This window comes from Sphaerodactylus townsendi, linkage group LG01 (genome assembly GCF_021028975.2).
Source record: "Sphaerodactylus townsendi isolate TG3544 linkage group LG01, MPM_Stown_v2.3, whole genome shotgun sequence".
Lineage (NCBI taxonomy): Eukaryota > Metazoa > Chordata > Lepidosauria > Squamata > Sphaerodactylidae > Sphaerodactylus > Sphaerodactylus townsendi.
In genome coordinates this window covers 43,147,040-43,168,513 of record NC_059425.1, presented here as the reverse complement: position 1 = coordinate 43,168,513, position 21,474 = coordinate 43,147,040, and the positions used below count along the sequence as shown (strand labels likewise).

The 21,474-nt window shown below is 46.5% G+C and overlaps 1 protein-coding gene across 1 annotated transcript in view; it reads left to right on the top strand.

The window, feature by feature from the left end:
- Positions 1–21,474, top strand: part of FOXN2 (forkhead box N2) — a 71,056-nt gene that overhangs the window by 25,104 nt on the left and 24,478 nt on the right. The window contains 1 exon segment of the mRNA XM_048519286.1: positions 17,122–17,672. Within this exon segment, the coding sequence (XP_048375243.1) occupies positions 17,136–17,672 (537 nt within the window). The 5' untranslated portion in view covers positions 17,122–17,135.

The window sequence follows — 21,474 nt, the reverse complement described above, 5'->3', positions numbered from 1 at the left end:
TTATATAATTGTTTGCATATCCCCAAATGCTCTGGCATGTACCCATGGGGAGTACATGTACCCAAGGTTGGGAACAACTGATGTAAAGAATCATCACTATGTTCAGAACATAGAGTGAGAGAAGGGGAAAATGGATTTTGCAAATTCTCCAGTGCCGTTTTGTACCTGATATATGTAGAGAGTGTGAGACTGACACTAAATTTCATGTTGCATCTTCCTGTGATATATTATACCAAGTTGCTAAGCTTAGGGGCATATAGTCTTTGTCTTCAGCCTTCCCTGCCAGGCTGAGATAAGAACCTACCCTGGACTCTTTCGTGTTTGGTACTGTGAACATTGCTCCTCTAGCAGATACAAGAATGTTACCCAATGTGCCAGTTTGCCAAAACGTGTGACCAAGAGGCAGCGTTTTATCCCCAAAGAGAACCTTATGCTTCAGTTGTCTTGCATATACAGTGGCGTATATACAATTGTAATCAAATACAAGCCATCTGCTATTCCTTTAGAGTTTAAATCTGTTCTTGGATCTGAATTGGCAGTATGTGTTGGCGGTAGATAAGGAAATTCCTGAGGATAAAAAACACAGTTTTCTTCTCCTCGTTTCTTGGATTCTTCTAGAATAGCACAGCTTGAACTGAGCATGTGTGTTTTTGATACCTGATGGCAAAAGGAAGGTAAGTCATATGAGGATTCCAGTTGTGTATTCCAGTATCTCGCTGTTCAGAGGTATCACGTCAGTAACATATGATGAACTAACAGAATGATGAACTAACAAGTTAAACTATAGTGGATTCTGCACTGCATACTTATAACGAATTGCTATCGTTATAAATGAATTCGTTTTTTATTTACAAAAAGGGAAAACAAGTTCATTTATAATGACTACAATTTGTTATAAATAGGCTATGTGGAATCCACTATAGTTTAACTTGTTAGTTCATCATTCTGTTCAGTAATACATATGTTGCTGACATGATACCTCTGAACAGCGAGATACTGGAATCCTTATACATAATTACCTAAAGGATGGAATGTCTGACGATGAACCCCCAGCCAATGGGTGTACAGGACTCACAACATTCCATCCTGTTCCCCACTCACCTTCTCCCAACCCAGGAGCCTCCCCTACCCCAGACAATATGAACTGCTGTCCTGGAGGGGAGGAGGAGGAAGAGATCCCCTCCCTCCCTGAGCCCCTTTTATTTTAGCTTAAAATGGGCTTTAGTTCTAGTGGTACATATATTTGGGGAGCAAATGCCAGCTCAGCCTCTTTCAGAAGAGAGTAAAGAAAAACGCACACAAACAAACCCTACATTGTACTTAGACATCCTTTGGAGGCTGAAGTATATGAACAAAAATTAGTATTCATGTCCACCCAGTTCTTGTTTTAGGTGTGAAGAGAAGCATTGTAGTAGTGCACTGCCGACCCAGCAGTGCCGTAGTAGAACGTTGGGGCCTTAGCGGACCTGCTTGACCTTGCGGTGCTTGCTCGCGACCCCCCCTCCTCATCCCCTATGAGTCACTTGGTCATGAGCTGTCTGGCTCAATCACACCCGAGGCGCAGGACAGTAGTGCTTGCCCCCCAGGTGAGGATTGGGCTCCAGGCAGCGTGCAGCTCCTCTCTCTCCATGCAGTAGCCAGATGTGAGATCATGTGCATCACATGATGATCTCCCGACCTCCCAGCTCTCGGAACTCCCCAGTCCTCCCTCCTACACGCCCGATGGGAGAGTAACAATAAAGGTGCCAGGAACCCCGGCCCAGGCGAGATTAAGCTAGAACATCGGACTCTCGGTCTCCCGCTGCTGGCGATCTCCACCAGATGTTATCTCGGCTGTCGCGTCACCGTTTCTTAAGCTTGACAGCGTGCGGGTGGGAACTACAAGCTGGTGCCGAAACCGGGAATCCTCGAACCTCCCACCCTGCTCACCGTCGCCTGGGGAAGGGTCAGCGATGACAAGGTCCGGCTGGATCGGAGCATCCAGGGGACCACTGTTTTAAATTTATCGCTTCTGTCACTCTGGATCGGCGCGATCCAGAACCACTGGCGTCCGGACACTCTCGTCAACCGGCCGGAACACCCGGTGAGTATGGGAGCTTGCAAAAGCAGAGATTATGATGGCTGCGTTGACGGGCCTGAAAGCGTTAATCGAAATGCAGCAGGGTCCCCGTAAAGAGAAGGGCGCTGCGTTAAATTGGTTGAGGAGATTGAAGCTTAGTGTCCATGGTGCCCAGAGGGGGGGACATTGAATCTTAAGGACTGGGAAAACATCGGAGCACTCTTCGCTGACACAGAGGCCTCGCTGGCGCGATTAATACCGCTGCTACTGGCGATGGAGACAATGTTTTGTCGCCATCAGCCTGCAGACCTACGGTACTTTGCTGTAGGTCAGCCCACTCCTTTCGATCTTTCACCTTCAATTTCAGCCGAATTTTTTCTCTATCCACTAGAATTGGGCGCCTGTCCTACTTCTATCCTGTTTTAGCCCAATTCCAAATCTAACTCAGCGGCACCGGCCGCCCCTCCCCCCCCTCTCCGCTCTTCATTTTCGAAGCCTAACTGCACCTCCAAAATCAGCGCCACGAATGGCGGGTCTTTTCGAAACTCTTTGCAGAAGCGTATTAGCCACGATCTGCAGAAGAAAGAAACCCTGGCGGAAGAGCGATGCGAGATTCTTGCATTGTGCCCTCATTCACTCCACGAATACCGTGGGGAGGATGGCATAGTTGAGGTTGTAAGTACATGCCCCTGAGCTTATAAAATCCTCACCCGAGCTCCATCGCAGCGGTGCGGGGCGATAAGTCCACCACTCTATGTGAGAAGCATGCTTCGGCGATGTCAGCGTAGAAGCCACCTAATGGTCGGGCGACTGGAAGACCGGGCCTTCCATGCTCCTGAGCCCCGCACAATTTGCGATCTGGGAGGCCGAAGTCTCGCCAGCAATGCCTTAGCAGGGCAGCAGCCTCGAAGGCGCCTACACACAGCCGCCAGCTTTTCTCGGTTTGATGCTGCGCCAACCCCAGCGATCAGATTGTCCTGCCTGGGGCCACCCTTCGCAATTAAGCACTCTGAGTGCCTATATAAGGCATTTTATCAAAGTCACCTAATGCCCGGCCAGCCAACCCAGGAGTTTCCCCACCATCCGACCAAAACCCCAAGAGCCCTATGCGAGTTTGTGAACAGGCTCCAGGGGAGGCCCTCAAGAGGCAGGTTGACAGCGAGGGAGGCTCCAGAAGCCCGAACTCATAAGCCTTTGCCAAAGCGAGAGCAGCCTCCGCTGAGTGCATAAGCGTCCACAGGCCCTAGGGAAGGAACCCGGCAGGCTGGCCGTGACATGCTCAAAGCTTGCCAGGATGCTCGGGTCTTTAAGCCCATCAAGCCAGCCCTTCCTAGTGTAGCCCTCTCCGCTGCCATAGGGGCAACCCGAGGACGAGAGTGTTTCAATTGCGGCAAACCAGGACATTTCGAGGAATTGTAGGCTACCGGCTGGGGGGCCTACAACCCTGGCCGGAGGAGGTCTCTCCCCAGAGTGGCCTTAAGACCCCCCAGAAAAGTCTAGGGGCCGGGCTCCCAATGCCAGCTCGGGGAGATAGCCAGCGCCCGGAGTATCTCCCCAGCCCGGAACCAAGATCCGCACTTCAAACCCCTTCCCGGGCTCCCCCCCATGAGGTCTTCGGCTGCTCCAGCTCAGTATAGTGATCCCATCCCCACAGAGACCTCACTAGGGCTGGTCTTGCCAAAACTTCCGGGCCCGCTGAGCACGGGGTTGTTCATCATCCCGGGGTCATCAGCCCCATGCACAAGGAAGCCATCCACATCAGAAATATGGACAAACATCCCGGCAGAAGCTGCCAAGTTGCCTGAACACCCTGCCTCTATGCTCCTCACTTCTTAAGAGTCCTAATCTAAGTTCAGCTTAATCTAAATCTCGTTCGCTCGCCCCCCCCCCCCCTCGTCTCATACCTCTCCTGCTCTGCTAGCCCCTTCTACTTCCAAAGTCACCATGCCTCCGGCCAGTGCCCCAGAATGGCAGCATTTCAAAATCTCTGCAGAGTCCACCGTCACTGAATTGCAACAGAAAGAAATGCTGGCCGGAAGAAGGGGCTGCCCGTTTGAACCCTCCTCAGAGATGCCCCATAGGCCAATCCACACAGGACAATGAGGCATGGAAAAGGGAAGATGCTCACACAATGGCCTTAAGCCGTGCCAAGGTCCTTAAGTGAAGAAGAAGCCCCCCTTTGGCCCTCTCTCCAGCTGTAAGCAAGGTTCAAACCAAATCTCTCATAGCCTCCTGCTTGTGCAAGGCTCCTAAGCTCAAAAGCTCCCAGTGGCAGCAAAACTGCGTCAATACCTCCAGAGAGCAACGGATCTCAAATCCAGAGTTGTAATCAGAGTTGTAATCCTCCTCGTTACTTTATATGTGCTCTGTATGCCTATGTATGTTCTGTATGTCTTGCCCCTTTCTCGAGAAGGCCTCCTAAAGTTTTCCCTCATAGGGGGGGATTTTCCGTATTGCCTCTAAGCTATGCTCCCTTCAAGTGCTTAACCAGTTTCTCTCCTTCTGATTATGTGTGCCAATGCGGCCGAAGGCTTCCCACCCATTACAGCATCCCGGCCTTTAAGCGGGACACAGCTTCGTCGCGTGCTCCCCAGGATACCGATGGGATGACCTGCTTCAAGCCGCCTCCATCTTAGTTTAAACCTTCAAAACTTTTCTTCAAACCTCTCCTTGAGGACCTTTTCCTTAGTCCATCTGAGCCTACACTGCCACATTAGCGTGGCGCAGGATTTAGATCTGTTCCCTCTCCCCTCCTCTCTTTTCCTTCTGTTTTTTCTTGACCAGTAAAGGCGGGAGGGGCCAATATGGCTGACTGGCCCTCCCTGGATTAGTGTAATCTGGAGCCCGTCCTGATCCACCGCCCAGCACTGTAGTGGACAGGCCCCAGTTTAAAAAGGGCTGCAGCCATTATCGCCTAATACCTTAAAACCCATTTGGGTTATGGCTGCTTAGCGCCCTGGCAACTTTATCAATTACCACATTAAAAGGCTGCAGAGGCCAGCTCAGCCCGGCCGCCCATAGAGGCGCGTCTCGTGACGGCAATTCCCTCAAGACAATTAGATCACAAAATTTAGCACCTATCCAGCTTCCTGCATTAGCCACCAAGGTCCGCGGTAGGAGTGCAACTCCCTTACCAAAGAAACCCCCCTTTGCTTTCTCAACTGCATTGTGTGTGCAAGGAATTTTGCCTCTAATCGCCTGATTGCTTCATTCTCCTCCTCGATGCACCCATCCCCCTGTGGCAAAGGTGCTTCCAAAGCCCCCCCTCTGTGTTAAGCTGATTAAGCATGCATACCCTGGCCAATCCCTACCAGGACTCGCCTGTTCCCTCCCCCCTCGAGGCTCGGACCCTCGCCTTGACGCACCCTGATGACGCTCTGAAGCCAATTCCCACCAGGGTTGCCTACCTCCTGCCCTCCCTGTCAAACAACTAAAGAAAGAGGAGATGGAACGCATCTCGACTACAAAGCATTCCAGTCCCTGCTCCTCATTTTAAAATAAAGCAGAATGAGGGAGAGATTTAGGATGCTTTCTAATACGATACCTGAAGAAAACCATATGTAACATTGCGCTGTACTAAGAATGTGATCTCAGTTCTAGAGACTTTTTGTTACTCTGATCTGTATGAAGTTAGTATTATTTGACAAATGGGTGTATGCCATTTGATAGCCTATTTCTTGTGTCAGAATGGTCTCTGTTGGAAAGTACTGCACGTTAAAGTCTTTTAGCGGTGGCTGATCTCTGGTGGCTGTTTTACACTTGCTAGACATCTGTGTGAATGTGTAATGAACATGCCCAGGCTAATCTGATGAGGCTGCTCCAGCCTGATGGGGCAAGTATAAAGCTGTTTTTTATGCAGACCTCCCCTCTTGTTTTGTTAAACTGGTTGAGCCTGGAGGTAACAGCAGTATTTTATCGGATGTCACTTCCTAATTACAGGTCTAGTTACAACCTTTCTCCCTCCTCCCTCATGTCTTCCATGCGCACACCCTGAAAACATTGCAACATAATGTATGATCACATTACCCACTGAAGGTTTAATTGCTGGTAATGAGGGCACAGTCCATGAGTGCAGAGGCCAGCTGAAACAAACAGTGCTGAGCAAGCATGCGGTCATGCGTACCTGAACACAACATGGTTTAGGAATGTAGCAAGTCCAGGTCCCCATGTCTCCATCAATGGCCAGCTGCCTTGTTGTACATTCAGTGCCCTCAAGTTGCTGACTTATAGTGAGCCGATGAATTAATGTCCTCTTACCGGTTAACTTTGCTCTTAAGGACAAACCAGAGCAATCCCACATAGATTTGAGACAAGATCTCCAGCATTTTTAAAAATTGGTGTATGGGGAGTCCTGTTTATTTTTGGCCAGTTGGGCAAATGGCAACTGCTGAGGAGGTCAGGAAAACATTGTGTGTGAGAGGGTGGTATTAAGCCCCCTGTTCAATGACCTTAATATTCTCCAGCATTTCTTTCAGTTGCTGTTTATCACTTTAAAACGTACTGGGGATCCCATTATAGAGTTTCTGTTCTCATCTGGTTTGACAAGTTTATTTTCAGACACTTTGGTCCAAAAGTAAAAAGCCAAAATCAAGAACAATTGATGTAATACTTTTATTAGGAGCAACCCCATGACAAATATCAGTGTGCAAGCTTCTTGCACCCTGAGAACTCTTCATCAGGCCAGAAGTTACAAAATAAAAATGAGAAAAAAACACAGATTTTTGATACATTTTAAGGTCATGGTGTTAAGAAGACGTCCTTATGCCAGTGTATATTGTATTTGCTGAAAGGTAAAAAAGAATTAGTTTCTGATTGCTACAGCCCTCAGCAGTGGTGGGATCCAAAGATTTTAGTAACAGGTTCCCATGGTGATGGGATTCAAACTGTGGCGTAGTGCCAATGGGGCTGGGTGGGGCACGACAGGGGCGTGGCTGGGCATTCCGGGGATGGGGCATTCCTGGGCGGGGCTGTGGCAAGGACGCAGCCGCTGCGCCAGTCCTTGGGCGGGAAACAAATGCATTCAGGCGCAGGCTGCCACGCATGCCGGTGCACCTCCTGCTAGACTGCTTCAAGTTCTGCGCGCTACTGCTGAGAGGAGGGGTGTAACTAAGGCAAAAATCACGTGGCAAAATCACCAATTAGTAACCCCCTCTTGGCACACACAAATAATTAGTAACCTACACTCAGGAACCTGTGAGAGCCTGCTGGATCCCGCCTCTGGCCTTCAGGCTATAAAAGCAGAAGGTAATGAAACAATTAAGCACAATTCCCCCACTCTCTAATCTCCCCCTTCTGGTGTGACCCTTAGACATAGGGGATGAGTATATGAGCAGGTTTGTTCTTAAGTATAAAGTCTCAAGTCTAGGAGCTCTTTTTTTAAAAAAGCTGTAATTTCCCATCTGTTACCTTGATGCAAAGGAAATGGGGTGGGAAATTTGTATCATTACATCTTAGAATCACAGTGTGTAGTTCCAGCTGTCTGAACTTTTGAGAGACAGTATAGGTAGAGTATTTCAGACTTCACTCACACCTTGAACCCAGTGGTAGGATTCAAATATTTAACAACCGGTTCCGAAAGGACTCAGTGGTGGGACTACACCAGTTCTCTGAACTAGACAAAAAATTAGCTACCGGTTCTACCGAATAGGTGCGAATAGGCTGAATCCCACCACTACTTGAACCCCAGAAACATCAATGTTTATTTTTTAATATTTATATCATGCCTCATACCAAAATCACTTGGCGGCTTACAGAACTTTATAAACAATAAAACATAAACAAACTATAACATTAAAATAATAAAAACAGCATATAAATTAACCCCCCTAACCAGCAGCTGTAGAGGGGCTTCCAGGGAGGCTAACCAAATGTTTGGGTGAAGAGAAAGACCTTTGCCATATGCCTAAACCCATAAAGGGTAGGCACATGGGAGATGTCTGAGGGGAGACTATTCCAAAGCCTGGAAACAATAATGAAGAAAGCCTTCCCACATGTCCCTGTCCTTGCGGGGGGGGGGGGGCGGGGGATCACCAGGAATGTCTCCCCCTGTGATCCCATTGCCCAGGCAGGTTTATATGGGTACAGGTGCTCATTCATGTATGCAGGATGTTAAAAATGGTTAAAACTGGCATGCAGAGGCGAATGGGGGCCAAATGGTGCCCAGAGGCAAAAAACCCTCTGGGCGTCTCCCTCCGCGCGGAGTCTTGCTTACTTGCAAGTCGGGCTCCAGCCCCTCTTCCCTGCCCAGCAGTCATGGCATGAGTTTCTCTTGCATCCTGGCTGCTGGGCGGGAAGATGAGCTCTGTGCCTTGGGCCAGTTATATCAGGGTCCCCTCATATTGAGGGGCCCCACCGTCTCTCCCCTCATGGGGGTAGGTTTTAAATTGGGGTTGGACGCCTCTTGCTCATTTATGTATTACTGTCATTCGCTGTTTTATGAGTTTTAAGTTATTTTATGGGATGGAGCCTATGTATTTATATTTTGTATGACCGCTCCTGTTTGATATTTAGATAATGTTGTTTACCGCCCGGAGCCCTTCAGGAATCGGGTGGCATATAAATTGAAGAAATAAACAAACAAACAAACAAACAAACAAACAAACAAATAAATAAATAAATAAATAAATAAATAAATAAATAAATAAATAAAATAAAAAGGGTAGCCCCTCTTGCCTGCCCAGCAACTGGGGGGCGAGTTTCTCTCATGCCCTGGATGCTTGGCTGGGAAGAGGAGCTGAGATCAGTCCCTCTTGCCTGCTCAGCAGCTGGGGCATGAGTTTCTCTCACGCCCCGGCTGCTTGGCTGGAAGGCATCTGGTCACGTGTGGGGGCCGATTTTGCATCCCCCATGTGACCAGATTAGTTGCATCTCATGTTCCCGGGCAAATACGCCACTGCTGGCATGTCATTCTTCTGTAACAGTTAATGGTCTCAAGAGTATCTATCAAGTCTCCCTGTCTTTGTGCCTATGAATGGTGACTTCGCTGAGATGCTTGCACACTTGCTGAAGTAAATATCAATTGCTTCTACTCAGGGAGCCAGCTGGTGGCAACATATTGTCTGAGGTGCCTACACATACCTTTTTTCAGGATAGAAAAGTTTGTTTTGATGGCACTGAGGCTAGTGATACTTTAGTTGCAAGTACAGCAATCAGGTAAAAATACATCTTAAAAGGTAGGCTGTTGCTATTTATGTTAAGTTTGTAAAGTGTTAATTGTGTTTTTCCTGGCTTGTGGCCAGGTGCGGAATCCTAACACCGGTGCTTCTAACCATAGAAGTAAATGATGTTCTAACAATAGTTTGACGCCACCACTGAACTCAAGTAAACAGTGGTTTACAAACCTGTTTCAAACTGTGGTATATTGATCAGCCCACACAGAAATATGCCTGGTTTAGATGTTATGGCTAATGCAGCCAAGGAACGGTGGAAGGAAGCCACCAGTGAGGAGGATGTATGTGAGCTCATGGAACCTTCCTGAGAATCCAGACTGTTGTTAGGAGGATTGGAACATGATGCCTGAACCACATTGCTGTTTTCGATGGGCATTGTGCACATATGTACCATCTACAATACAGATAGAACATCAGCACTTCTTCCCGAATTGGACCGCAACCCTTGTATATGTGTGTCATGTATACAAATGTCTAACATTAATAATAAACCCTGTTATTATGTTGGGTTTTCAGGATAATAAGTAGAAGTTATGGGAGCTGTGCAGAGGGGGAAGACTTCTGCTGAGATAATTGAAGATTTCAAGCCACAAAGCATCAAATGTATTTGGTAAAGAACTGTCTCTAGGAACAAAGGCATGAATAGGAAGCCTGGGCTGAAATCCTATCACTGTAGTGGATTTGTGGGTGACTTCAGGCAAGTTGCCCATCTTATCAGCTTAAATCTTCTAAAAAGCAGAAATAATAATGTACTTCACAGGGTGATTTTAATTTAGTAGATGCCCAAATGTAAAGCTTGTAAAGTACTATATACAGCTGAAATTACTGTGTAACGGATGAATAGCAGCTGCCAGTTAGAGAAATCACTATGCCATTGCTATAGAAACCTTCACTTGATTAGATGTCATAACTCTGATTCACACTGATAATGCCGGGGGTTCCACTGTGAAATGGAGATGGCTTTTTGGTATGCACAAAGACTGTAAATTCTGTTGCTTCACAGCTTACCTGATGGCAAAATGGTTCAGGATGCAGAATTTAATTAAAGTGATTTCAAGAGACAGTCATGATTACTCTCTTAAGTTTTCATAGCTGGGCTCTGATTTAACACATTTGCAGTAGTCGACACACTTAGTTTAAGGAAACCTTGATTTATCACAGGGTTTATTTTCCTTTAAGGGTTGTTCACTGGAGATGGGCTAATTCCAATTAAGTAGCAAAGTCATCCATCAGGGTCGGAGGGCATATGTGTAATACTGAAATTGACCAGCAGGAGATGAGTGTTAGGATTATTAGATCCTCTCTGGATGACACTTTCAGTGAGATAATGGGTTAATTATTACCTGGTTGTTTCATGCCATCTGGCTTTCTTTCCTTTAGACATCATCTTAACATGGAGAATTCTAGGTATGGAAAGGGTTTTGTCTTGAATTGTGGAGAAATCACATTCTCACAATATTTGCCCCTTCCCCAGTTAGCATGCCACAGCACTGGTCAACACTGCATGAAATGTGCATACATGAAAGTTGAAGGCACCCGTTGGTTAGGACCTTGTGACACCACAGCATTCTGATTTACACAGTGCTCAGCCAGTTAGTCTGCCATTCCCACCCCACATCAAACTTGAATACCAGCAGCGCTTATATTACGCACTTCAGCAAAAGCTAGCTTAATTCCAACCCCCCACCGGCGGAGCATCTGCTTAGCATGCAGTAAGCCCCAGGTTTGATTTCTGGCATCGCCAGTCTAGTAGATGATGTGAAACTGAGACCCTGGCAAGCTGTTGTCAGCTAGACAAGACAAAACTGATCTTGATAATACCACCAGTTAGACTTGGTATAAGGCAGCCTTATGAGTTGTATTGAAAACAGCGTTTTATGAAATATTTGCCTAGCTGTTCCAAGGATTTGTGTATGTTGTGTGTTGGTGACTCTATGGGTACTAGCCAGTTGCCACCCTCAATAACCAGTTCCTCCCTAGTTCACACTGAGCCACAGTGCAGTTGCCAAACTGCTTTTTGAAGAGCCTATTCTATGTGAGAAAGTACATTGATCGTATACTTGATAGCAGTGCTTTGAACCTTGCTCTGCTGCTCTATAAACATGATGCTTAAACACCACAAATGGGAGTGCAAAGTGCCAGTAAAGGCTGAATATCCCCAAATAGCATTTATTTTAAAAATGGCAGTTCAGCTAAGCTTATACTTCCTGTGTTGCTGCCTTCTAACAAGACCAAAAGAATTCATGCTGAGCTTTTTGCCTTGAAAAGCCCCCTAGCGGGAAATTGCGATCTCTGATTCAGCCACTTGCAAAGGGAATAGTTAATAGCCGCCTACTGTTTTAATATTGTTTTTGAGAGCAGTAGTTTACAACATATTATATACATGATTAATAAAAGTAATAACAAAAAGACCGCAAAGGACTGTTTCTCTTAACTTGTTTCTACAGAGGTGCTCAACGAGTAAGTGAGCACTAGTATGGATGGAAATGCACTGAGCACAGGCATTTACTTGCAAAGCATGATAAGAGGAAATGCTGTGTTTAGTCTGGTGCTTGTGGAAGAGATTAAGCTCTTAAAAAGCAACTGGTAAGTGATTTCTTGTAGGAAGTGATTGATTTCCCTTCTTCCTGGCTCAGATTCTTCCCCTATTTTCTGCTTCCCACCTATGTGAATTTGAACGTGAATTTGAACAGAAGACCATGTGAACATACAAAGCCACCTTATACCATCACATCATTGGACCTTCTAGCTCAGTATTGTTTCCTGCTCTTGACAGTGTGTCTCTCCAGGCAAAAGTTGGTCCTAGCTCTGCCATGTGAGATTGTTTAATTAGAAATGATGGGACTGACCCTGAACTTTCTTGCAAAGTATGGATTTTACCACTGAGAGATGTACTCAGCCTAGGAGAGCAGTGCAGTTTGTAAGGCTCCGGGTTTTCCTACCTATCTTTATGTTGTAGCCAACTCTATGGACCTTTTTGTACCAGGGCAGTGTGCTCCTGCCTGCTGCTATTCATCCCATTTGTAGCACATGTGCCATGGTTTGCTCTCTGAGCCAAGGACGTAGGTAAGGGTTTTTTTTCTCAGGTTCAACCCCCCCCCCCATTACATGTCTGAAGCTCCGCCCCCCGTTTGTGGGTTTTTTGTACTTTTAAAGTGTTTTTTATTTGTGGCCTGCAGGGGGTGCAGTTTTTAGACTAGCAACACTGAAATTTCAGGGATTTGTTGGGAGACTCTCCTGATGATACCACCCAGGTTTGGTGAGGTTTGGTTCAGGGGGTCCAAAGTTATGGACTCCCAAAAGGGGTGCCCCATCCCCCATTGTTTCCAATGGAAGCTAATAGGAGATGGGGGATACACATTTGAGGTTCCATAAGTTTGACCCCCCCGAACCAAACTTCACCAAACCTGGGTGGTATCACCAGGAGAGTATCCTACTGATACCACCCAGGTTTGGTGAGGTTTGGTTCAGGCGGTCCAAAGTTATGGACTCCCAAAAGGGGTGTCCCATCCACCATTGTTTCCAATAGGAGCTAATAGGAGATGGGGGCTACACATTTGAGGGTCCATAACTTTGGCCCCATGAATCCAACTTCACCAAGCCTGGGTGGTATCATCAGGAGAGCCTCCTAAAGATACCTTGAAAGTTTGGTGCTGCTAGCTTAACAATTGCACCCCTGATAGCAGGCACCCCCCCCCCAAATTTCCCCAGATTCTCCTTTTAAATCCACCCCCTTCGGCATGGATTTAAAGGGAAAATCTGAGGTCCCCAGTTTAAACATTGAAAGTGATGCTGTTTCAGGGTGGGGGATAATCCATCCGCAAACAGCATCACTTTCAATGTTGCTTTAACTGGGGACCCCAGATTCTCCCTTTAAGGTGGATTTAAAAGGAGAATCTGGGCTCCCTAGTTTAAACACCATTGAAAGTGATGCTGTTTGGGGGTAGATTCCAGCATCACAGTGGCTGCTCTTGGGAGGGAGGGGGAAAAACTCAGATCTTGCATCAGGTTCCATTTTCCCTAGCTACGCCTCTCCCTGGAGGGGAGGGCAGAAGGGACTGCCGGCTGGGAGTCCAGCCAGTAGCGGGGGGGGGGGGGGGCGAGGCAGGGGAGTCTGCCGCCCCTGGCCTCAGAGAGCTGCTTTTATAAGCACTGAGGCTGGGGGTGGGGCTTGGGGAGGCGAGGCCATGCCCCCAGGGGGGCTGGCCCCGCCCCAACCCCCCATAAAAATCTATACCTACATCCCTGGCTCTCTCCCAATCTCAGATTATTTTTGAGATATAGGAAGCAGGCTGGATTCCTAGAGTCGCTTTTTGTACCACATTTGCTAAGCCATGTTAAGAGTTCAAGTTCATCTCATTTCCCATGCTCTATGCATTAGTGTGGAGACATCTAAGGCCATGGTTCATTCCCTCTCGTTGCTTGTTTAAGATAATTTCCTTCCCCCTTTTAGGTTCTTAAACTATTCACTCAGTTCTCTCTGTAACCTTCCAACTACTGTCTCTAGCACTTGATGAACTTCTGCCCGCTTGAATACTGTCTTTCTTCCCCACAATGTTTAAAGCCCTTCTGATGAGGTTTGTAAGCTTCCTAGCAAAAATGTTCCTTTTTACTGCCATGAGGTGCAACCCATCCCTTGCCAGTAGTTCCATCTTCATGAAACTGCAGACCATGATTCGAGAAGCCAAAATGTTCCTGGTGGTACACCAATTGCGAAACCAGTTGTTCACCTCCGCAATTCTTCTTTCCCTCCTTGGGCTGTGCCCTTCAACCCATGGAGATAAAATAACAACCTGAGCGTTCAGATCCTTCAGCTTCCTTCCCAGAACTTCAAAATCCTTTGTGATGTCCCAAAAGCTACATCTTCCAGTGCTATTTGTTCCCACACGGATCAAAAGGAAAGGGTAATGGTCAGTGGGCTTTGACAAGTCTTCTCAGCCTCTCTGTGACATCATGCGTTTTTGCCCCAGGCAGACAGCACACTCTTGAGACATCTTCTCAGGCCTTCAAATCACTGCTTCTGTTCCTTTCATCAGGGAGTCCCCTACTACCACCACACAACTTCTTTGGGGTTTTGTTGGTAGGCAGATACCTGCCTAAGGAGATACCCACCAAAAATTATCTGTGATATTGACTCCAGTCTTTGAGTCTGCAAATAAGATACATCAGCAGCAGAGACCTTTGCAAAAGGCTCCAATCCCACAGTTGATTGTGATATTTGTAGGGACCTTTGCCTGTGTCTTATTTGTGTGTGGAAAAGCCACTGAGGCGAGTAATAAATGGACTGGGGACAGTATTTGAGGCTGCGTAGGAAGCCCCGAGGAGGTCCGGTTTGAGTCTCTTGAACTACCAGTATCTTGTCTCGACTGTATAGCGCCAAAATGGCCGCGAGAATATTCATGAAATAATATGTTTTTTAAAGCCCTTAAGTGATAGGCTGAACTGTCAGTGACTTGAAGACATTCTGTGACTTGTAAAGGCATTCTGGCAAATGGAATTTAAATTTCCATACTTCGCCGAATGAAAGGTTTTCCAATAGGAGAATGAATTTGTGACATCTTTGTCACTTAGCATAAACTTTTGGCAGTCTGCCAAATATCCTGTGCCAGCAGCATGATCTGAACATCAGAAGGTGGAGGAGTGTACTAATTTCTGTGCTGGTGCATGTAATGAATCTTGATATTGCTTAACATGCAAGTGGTGGATATGCGGCTATTCATGTCCCAGGCTTGCTAACCTTAAATGAGTCAAGTGTTTTCGGCAGGAGCCAGCTTGTCCTCTAACGTTGCATGCCAGGTGACCCCGGATGAATGGACACAAGAGAGGCATGCTGTGGAGAGTGAAGCAGTCATCTTCCATGAACGGAAGGACAGGATTGTTCTAGATCCTAAACATCTGTAGAAGGCAGGGAAGGAGCCACAGCAAAAATGACCTTAGGCTGAAATGGCACCTTATGTGTAGCCTTGCTATTTTTTTCCCTCCAAGCATGTTCTTAAGCAAGTAAAGCAGTGGTGGGGAGGGGACAGTTTAACTCTTTCCTTCTCAGCTAGTGATCTGTTCAGAATACCCACTTCCCAGCTGCTTTTCTCCTTAAAATATAAAAGTTATAGCCTCTGAATCTTTTCCTTTTCTGAGAGAAAAGCAACTGGGGATGGAATTTTGAGCAGAGTTGTTGCAGGAAAAGTGTGTTAATTTTGTTTCCTGAACTGTGTGGCAGTTCAAAATTCTTTCCTGTTGTTTTTTTGGGGGGGGAGGGGAGGAGATTTTGCTCAAGGAGAAAAGCTGCTGAGCAGGGGCTGATCTCGTGTGGTTGGGAAAGAAAGAGTTAACAACCCCCTTTCCTTTCTGTGGCACCTTATCTGCTTCACTGGAAGTAACTTTACCTGATAAAAGAAATCATTGGGAAAAATTGAGACCTGCTAACACTAATGCTAAAAAAATCACAGTCTCAAAACAAGGTTTTTTCTTGAGAGGAGCACAAGCAGTGTTTTGTAAAATCTATGAGTATAGTAGCTAAACAGAACATTGTATTAGATATAGAACTGAGCATTATGTGGTATCTAGCCAACTTTTCCTCTCGTTCTTGCCCAATCCCCCTCCAGACTATAGCTTCCAGGACTTTTGCCCATTCTGGTCCCATGATCTCCACCATAGCCTTTTTGAGTGGTCAGAAAGAGCACCCATCGTTCTATTTTCACCAGCAGAAAAGCTGGTTGGAGCCACTTCCTGATAATATCTTCTGTTAAAGCAAGTTTCTAACTCACAGGTATCAAACTCGCGGCCCTCCAGATGTTATGGACTACAGTTCTGATCATTCCCTGCTAGCACCATGCTGGCAGGGGATGATGGAAACCGTAGTCCATAACATCTGGAGGGCTGCGAGTTTGACACCTATGCTGTTAAGAGGTTTGAAAGTAAAAGGACAATACCTGATGAAGTATAAGGGGGAAGCCAAGTAGAATTTTCCATGGGAAGCTGAGGCAGTTTGTTTAGAGATCAGCAGTGTGTGCAAAATTAGAGAACTGTGGGCTAACATAAAAATGGTCCCCAGTAAGGCAACAGAAGAGTAAGGCAAGGCAACACCCCCCTCCCCCCCAAAAAACCAAGGAAGGCTGGTCTAAGGCGCAGATGTTAAAATTCCTGGTAAATAATTCAGTGAGCTACAGAAGGCAAGGGATGATATTCTTCTGTTGTGCAGCGATATATAAGCGGGTCAGTTGATGATAGCTCTGAGTGGTTGGACTGACAGTCATTCAGGGAGCCATCATATGATGGATGTCAGGCTCCCTCACTTGGCTCCTTAGCATAACTCCATGGCTCAGCAGAGCATCTGCTTGGCATGCAGAAGGTCCCAGGGTCGATCCCCGGCATCTCCAGTTGAAAGGATCAGGTCATGGATGATATTACAGATCTCCTGCCTGAGACTGGAGAGCTTCCGCCGGTCTGAATAGACAGTGCTGACCTTGATGGACTAGAGGTCTGGTTCAGTATAAGGCAGCTTGGTATGTTCATATGATCCAGGACATTTCCTGTCTGACTGAGCCCCCCATTTGCACGTCTGGAGGATGATAATACCTGGCTACCTTATTGGGGGTGGGGGGGAATATCTTAAAGATGACTTGAAGCTCTTGAAACAAGATTTGTCCTTGTTGCTGTAGTGCACAGGTGTCAAACTCATGGCCCTCCAGATGGTATGAACTACTGCCAGCATGATGCTGGTAGGGGATGATGGGAACTGTAGTCCATAACATCTGGAGGGCCGTGAGTTTGACACCTGTGCTGTAGTGAGTCTGATAAGCACATGTCAGGATTACTAGGCATACTTTTGAATGGAAGCTATGGCATTGAATTACACTGATAATGTTTGGAAAATAATTGGTTATTTGTTTGTAGGCCAACGAGGTTAAATGGGTCCAGTAACTGGAATGACTCCAGATAAGAAAGGTGAAACACCAGGAGCAGAGAAGACTGTAGGGCTACAGCACATTCAAAGAATGGGAAGCCTACCGGAGGCAGGAGATGCTGCTCGTCCAAAGGCCACAGCTGTGGATAGTGACCTGGCTGACGATGAGCTCACAAACTTGAACTGGTTGCACGAAAGTACAAACCTTCTAACAAACTTCAGTCTCGGAAGCGAGGGTCTTCCAATGGTCAGTCCTCTCTATGACATTGAGGGTGACGACGTGCCATCTTATCCTTCTTCCTGCTATGGGAACCCAGAGAAGAAAACTGCTTCTTCCAAGCCCCCCTATTCTTTTAGCCTTTTAATCTACATGGCAATTGAACATTCTCCCAGCAAGAGCTTGCCCGTGAAAGAGATCTACAACTGGATCCTGGAACGTTTTCCGTACTTTGCCACAGCACCCACTGGATGGAAGAACTCTGTCCGGCATAATCTTTCCCTGAACAAGTGTTTCCGAAAGGTGGAGAGAAGCCACGGCAAGGTAGGAGTGAAGCATAAAAAATTGTATACCCTGCCTGATTTACTCATTCTTCTGAGAAAAGACAGTCAAGTAGACAATGCTGTGCTAACTGGACAAATGATATCATTCTGAATTTAGGCAGCATCATATATTTACATAAATAAGTTTTCTAGATTGATACAAATAGTTGTAAGTCATTATTGTTTAGAATACCTCTGTTTTCCCCTCTGGTAAATTCTGTTCAGGAACTTTCTTGCAACAGTCAATACTGTCATATAAAAATTATGATGTTATCCCCATACTCAGTTGTTCTGTCCCCTGACTTTCCCCCTTCTTAGGATATTTAGTGAAGGCAAACATTTCTAGAAATGCAGTCCTATGTATGTTTACTAAAACACAAGTTCCTCAGAGTTCAGGGGTATTCAGTCTTAAGAAACAGTGCCTAGGATGGAAGAATGCTGAAAGACTGGGAGTCTGTGATTTCCTACCCCCAGCAAATCTGGAGAGAGTGGTTAGGGGTGCAAGACAGGCTGGAAAATGTATCACATGGTGTCTCCCAAGAGGAAGTAAGCAAAGCAGAAATGCATTGCATGTTGCTGGACAGAGCACAGTTTTCCCTGCAATAATGCAGAGAAGTTCCGTATGATTAGTCTTCCTGAAATTCTGGCTGGTGGTCAGAGGAGGGGAAATGAAGTCACTCCCAGACACACTCATAAAGAACACCAAAGAGAACTGCTCAGTTTTTGCAACATCAGCTGGTTCTGCCAGCTGTATGGAGGGCAAACAAAAACCCCAAAAAGCAGGAATCCTGAAAAGCAAAATGTTGGTTAAGTTGGCTTTTATGGAGGTATAAACTGAGTTGTAAACATTTTACTTTTGATTTTTGTCCTGACATATTTACTTGGATAGTGCTTTGGGGCAGCTGAGTTCTCAACTGACTGGCACAGCTGAAAGGAAAAATCGGAGCACATTGATTTCCTCCACTCTTCCTTATCTGAACTTTCCCAGCACTTGTTTGACCTGAGAATGTATAGAGAGTTAGCGTGGTGTGGTAGTGAGAGTACTGGGCTGAACACCTAGTGAGACAGGCAGCCCCATCCAAGAGCCAGGCATCTGGCTGCTGCTCCCAAAGAGGCTTCCTAGCAACATGGGGAGGCTTGAAAAGGGACAATGTCTCCCCACCACTGAGATGCCTCTATGGGCCTTAATCAATGTACGCCATCCAAAAGGGTGACTTAAGTCTCAATTCTTGCCCTCCAGCATAGTACACCAATGCTCCCCTGGCCCACCCCTGCTATTCCAGTGGTGGCAGCTGGGATGCTGTGTCTCACTGCCAGGGAGGGGCGCACAGTACTTCAACTGGTGGATTTGCCCCCCCCTCCCCCGCTTCTGGATGGGGCTCTTGGATTCAAATCCCCAATTTTTCCATGAAGTTTACTGGGTGACCTTCGGCCAGTCACTCTTACTCAGTGTAATCTACCTTTGAGGAGTATTGTGAGGATGTAGTTGAAGGGAGATTGTACATATCCTTAAGCTCCTTGAAAAAAGGATGTGCTAGGTAAACTTGTTTGCTTCTTTGTTGCTTTTTCTGCAACTTCCCTGACTTCAGGCCGTCCAGTGGGCACAGCACTAGCTGAGACCTGCTCGCCAGTATTAGTAGGAGAGAAGCAAAGGCATCAGTGGACACAGCTGAGCATGATGTACTCAAGCTGCCCAGGGGTTGGTGGGGGGTATTGTGTATGGGCACAGATTGAGAAAAGCCAGCATGGTGTAGTGTTTAAGAGCAGATGGATTCTAATCTGGAGAACCGGGTTTGATTCCCCACTCCTCCATTTGAGTGGCAGAGGCTTCTCTGGTGAACAAGATGGGTTTCCACACTCCTACATTCCTGTTGGGTGACCTTGGGCTAGTCACAGTTCTTTGGAACTCTCTCAGCCCCACCTACCTCACAAGGTAGACAGTAGTGGGGAGAGGAAGGGAAAGAAGCTTGTAAGCCACCTTGAGTCTCCTTGCAGGAGAGAAATGTGAGATATAAATCCAAACTCCTACTCCTACTCCTCCTCCTCTTCTTCTTCATCACCGTCTTCTTCATCACCTTCTTCATCATCATCACCTTCTTCTTCTTCATCACCTTCATATTCTTCTTCATCATCACCTTCATCATCATCATCACCTTTACTAAAGTCCAACGAGGCACTGACTCATTAAAATCTCAGATTGCACAACTGTGCATGTATGTGTGCATACCAAGAAGGAATGCTAGGCTGGGTTCTGCAGACGCCTTCTCTTTTGGTCTCACATCCTCCTTTTGCTGCTGCCCCCTTCTATATCGCACACAGTACCTGTTAGGGCATCAGCTGTCCCCTGTAATTGGGCTGCCAGATTAAATGTTGAGGTAATGAATGGCAAATGGTGTTTCTGTATTTCCTGTCCTGACAAACAAACCAGGATAAATCAGGCAGTGCAGCATACAATGAGGAGTGCCACTTCTGACAAATTTTGTGGTTGGTTTGTTCCTCATGGCCATCGATGGAAGCAGCAGGAAACGTCCAGGGTTTTATTATTTAAGGTAGCAATGCCATGATAGGAAAATCTGGCATATCTAATGTTCGAACTCTGGCATTTGGGGCCAGAGAAAGAAAAATATTTCTTGAAGTACATAGTTGATCTACTGTGATTTTCAAGGTCTGTCGATCTTTCACAAGGTTTCCTTTGTGAAAGCAGAGACAATGATTTACCTAGGAAAGGTAACAGGGAATCAAGACAGTACCTGCTAAATGGAGATAATTCGGAATGTAAGAAGTTCAGTACTGTCACTGGTTGTGTCTCTGGTTACCACTTGATGCCTAGGAAGCAGGCAGCATCTCTTCCCCCTTCTTTAATGAGGTGATGCATAATTATGTACTCACATGCGTGGGAATAAAACACACTGCAAAAATTAATGTTAGGTGTACATGCGCACTGTCACACACACACCCCCTCTCCTTTTGGCGTTTGATTGGGTGACAGAGCTTTGCTTGCTTTAGAGTCTGTTGCTGCTTACCTGACAGGGGTAGAAGATCACCCATCTCCGGCTCTTGTCTGATGGCATGACAGCATTATGTCACTTGCAGGGAAACCTGGAAGTGATGTCACTCTACTCCAAGAATAGCCAGAAACTCTGGTTTTACTGTACCGTTTTGGACAATTCCTAGAGCAGAGTGATGTCACTTCTGCGTGTCCCCTGGAAGTGACATAATACTGCTTTCTGATGGCACCTCCTGCCAGCTGCTGGCAGGCAACCCTATCTTTTGCAGAATATGTACATTCAGAAATTGTATGTTGCACTGACTCGCTTCCTAAAGTGCAAGAAATTGGTTATTTGAAAGTTGTGCCACTCTGAGGACTGCTTGGTGTGTAAAGTATGGGCTCCAATAGCAACCTGGTTTTGTTGCCATAGCAGCATTTCCTTTTGCTCAGCTGGCTTGCGAGCGGCTGGTAGAGCAAGGCAAAGGGTCGTATTCATGCCTATCTGGTGGTGTGCTGTTAACTAAGGGAGAGGAGCAGTTGGGAGGGGGAGAAGCTCTCCTTTCTCTGCCTTTGAAACTCCAGCATGAGCACATACTATTGCATGCATGTTTTGATAATCAGAGCTCAGACGTGCCAGAGGGTTTGTAGCTGTAATGAAAAAAAAATCCAAACAGCTTTTGTAGTATTGAGGAACAACTGCTTATGCAATAAAAGCAGGGTGTGCACAGGTCAGGTTGCTAAAATACACAACGTCCTTTGTTGCAGCAAGGGTAGCTTCCCAGCTAGCATATCCAGGCACTGCAGTGCCTGCTGG